This window comes from Charadrius vociferus, unplaced genomic scaffold, assembly GCF_000708025.1.
Source record: "Charadrius vociferus isolate BGI_N301 unplaced genomic scaffold, ASM70802v2 scaffold1690, whole genome shotgun sequence".
Classification (NCBI taxonomy): domain Eukaryota; kingdom Metazoa; phylum Chordata; class Aves; order Charadriiformes; family Charadriidae; genus Charadrius; species Charadrius vociferus.
The window spans coordinates 19,622-21,352 of record NW_009646352.1 but is presented as its reverse complement, the minus strand read 5'-3'; the positions used below and the strand labels follow the sequence as shown (position 1 = coordinate 21,352).

General features: G+C 61.6%; 1 protein-coding gene across 1 annotated transcript in view; it reads left to right on the top strand.

Annotated features, from left to right (window-relative positions):
• Positions 1–1,731, top strand: part of LOC104294498 (potassium-transporting ATPase alpha chain 1-like) — a gene marked incomplete at both ends in the record, with an annotated part of 24,346 nt that overhangs the window by 7,314 nt on the left and 15,301 nt on the right. Inside the window, 2 exon segments of the mRNA XM_009894114.1 lie at positions 625–793; positions 877–1,128. Coding sequence (XP_009892416.1) covers positions 625–793; positions 877–1,128 — 421 coding nt within the window.

The following is a 1,731-nucleotide window of genomic DNA, read 5'->3' as shown; positions in this document are numbered from 1 at the left end:
TGGGGGACACTGGAGACATTGGGGGTTTGGGGGACATGGAGGACACTGGGGACATTGGGGACACTGGGGACATTGGGGACATGAGGGACACTGGGGGGACACGGGGAACAGAGGGACATTGGGACCATGGAGACATTGAGGACATTAAGAGGACACTGGGGACTTTGGGGACATGGGGACACTGAGGGGACATTGGGACAACCCAGAGTCCTTGTCCCCAGGATGCCACCATGATGGGGACAGTCATGGTCCCCATCCTCATCCCTCCAACCCCGTGTCCCCAAGGTGCCACCTCGATGGGGATGGGGATGTCCCCAAGGTGCCATCACCATGGGGATGTCCTCAACCCACCATCACGATGGGGACGGGGATGGTCCTCATCCTCCTCCCTCCCATCCCCATGTCCCCAAGGTGCCATCAGGATGGGGATGGGGATGTCCCCAAGGTGCCATCATGTTGGGGATGGCCCCAAGGTGCCATCATGATGGGGATGGTCCTCATCCCTCATCCATCCAGGCCTCATGTCCCCAAGGTGCCATCAGGATGGAGATGTCCTCAACCCACCATCACGATGGGGACGGGGATGGTCCTCATCCCTCCCCTCTCGGGTCCCCGTGTCCCCAGGGCGCCATCGTGGCGGTGACGGGGGACGGGGTGAACGACTCCCCGGCGCTGAAGAAGGCGGACATCGGGGTGGCCATGGGCATCGCCGGCTCCGACGCCGCCAAGAACGCGGCCGACATGATCCTCCTCGATGACAACTTCGCCTCCATCGTCACCGGAGTGGAGCAAGGTGACGGCTGGGGTCACCGAGGGGGGGGTGAGGTGGGGTGGTTGACACGAGGTGACACCACCACTCGTCCCCACCCTTCGCAGGTCGCCTGATCTTTGACAACCTGAAGAAGTCCATCGCCTACACGTTGACCAAGAACATCCCCGAGTTGACCCCGTACCTCATCTACATCACGGCCAGCGTCCCCCTGCCCTTGGGTTGCATCACCATCCTCTTCATCGAGCTCTGCACCGACATCGTGAGTGGGCGGACATCGCGGTCACCACCCCGAACACGTGGGGTCACCACCCCAGACACCTGGGGTCCATCAACCAGTCCATCCACTGGTCGTTAAGGTTCCTCACCCAGGAACCGGGGTTCTTCATACGGCCGTTGAGGTTCTTCACGCACACATTTGGGTGCCTCACGTGGACCTGGAGTCCAACCTGGACATCGGGGTCCCTCCCAGACACTGGGGTCCCCTCCTGGACAACTGGGTCCACCAGGACACCCGGGGTCCATCAACTAGTCCATCCAGTTGAGGTTCCTCACCAAGGAACTGGGGTTCTTCATACGGACGTTGAGGTTCTTCACCCACACATTTGGGTGCCTCACGTGGCTCTGGGGTCCCACCCGGACACCGGGGTCCATCCACTGGTCGGTGAGGTTCCTCACCAAGGAACCGGGGTTCTTCGTATGGCCGTTGAGGTTCTTCACCCACACATTTGGGTGCCTCACGTGGCTCTGGGGTCCCACCCGGACACCGGGGTCCCCTCCTGAACAACTGGGTCCACCAGGACACCCGGGGTCCATCAACCAGTCCATCCAGTTGAGGTTCCTCACCAAGGAACTGGGGTTCTTCATACGGCCGTTGAGGTTCTTCACGCACACGTTTGGGTGCCTCACGTGGACCTGGGGTCCCACCTGGACATCGGGGTCCCACCCAGATACCGGGGTCC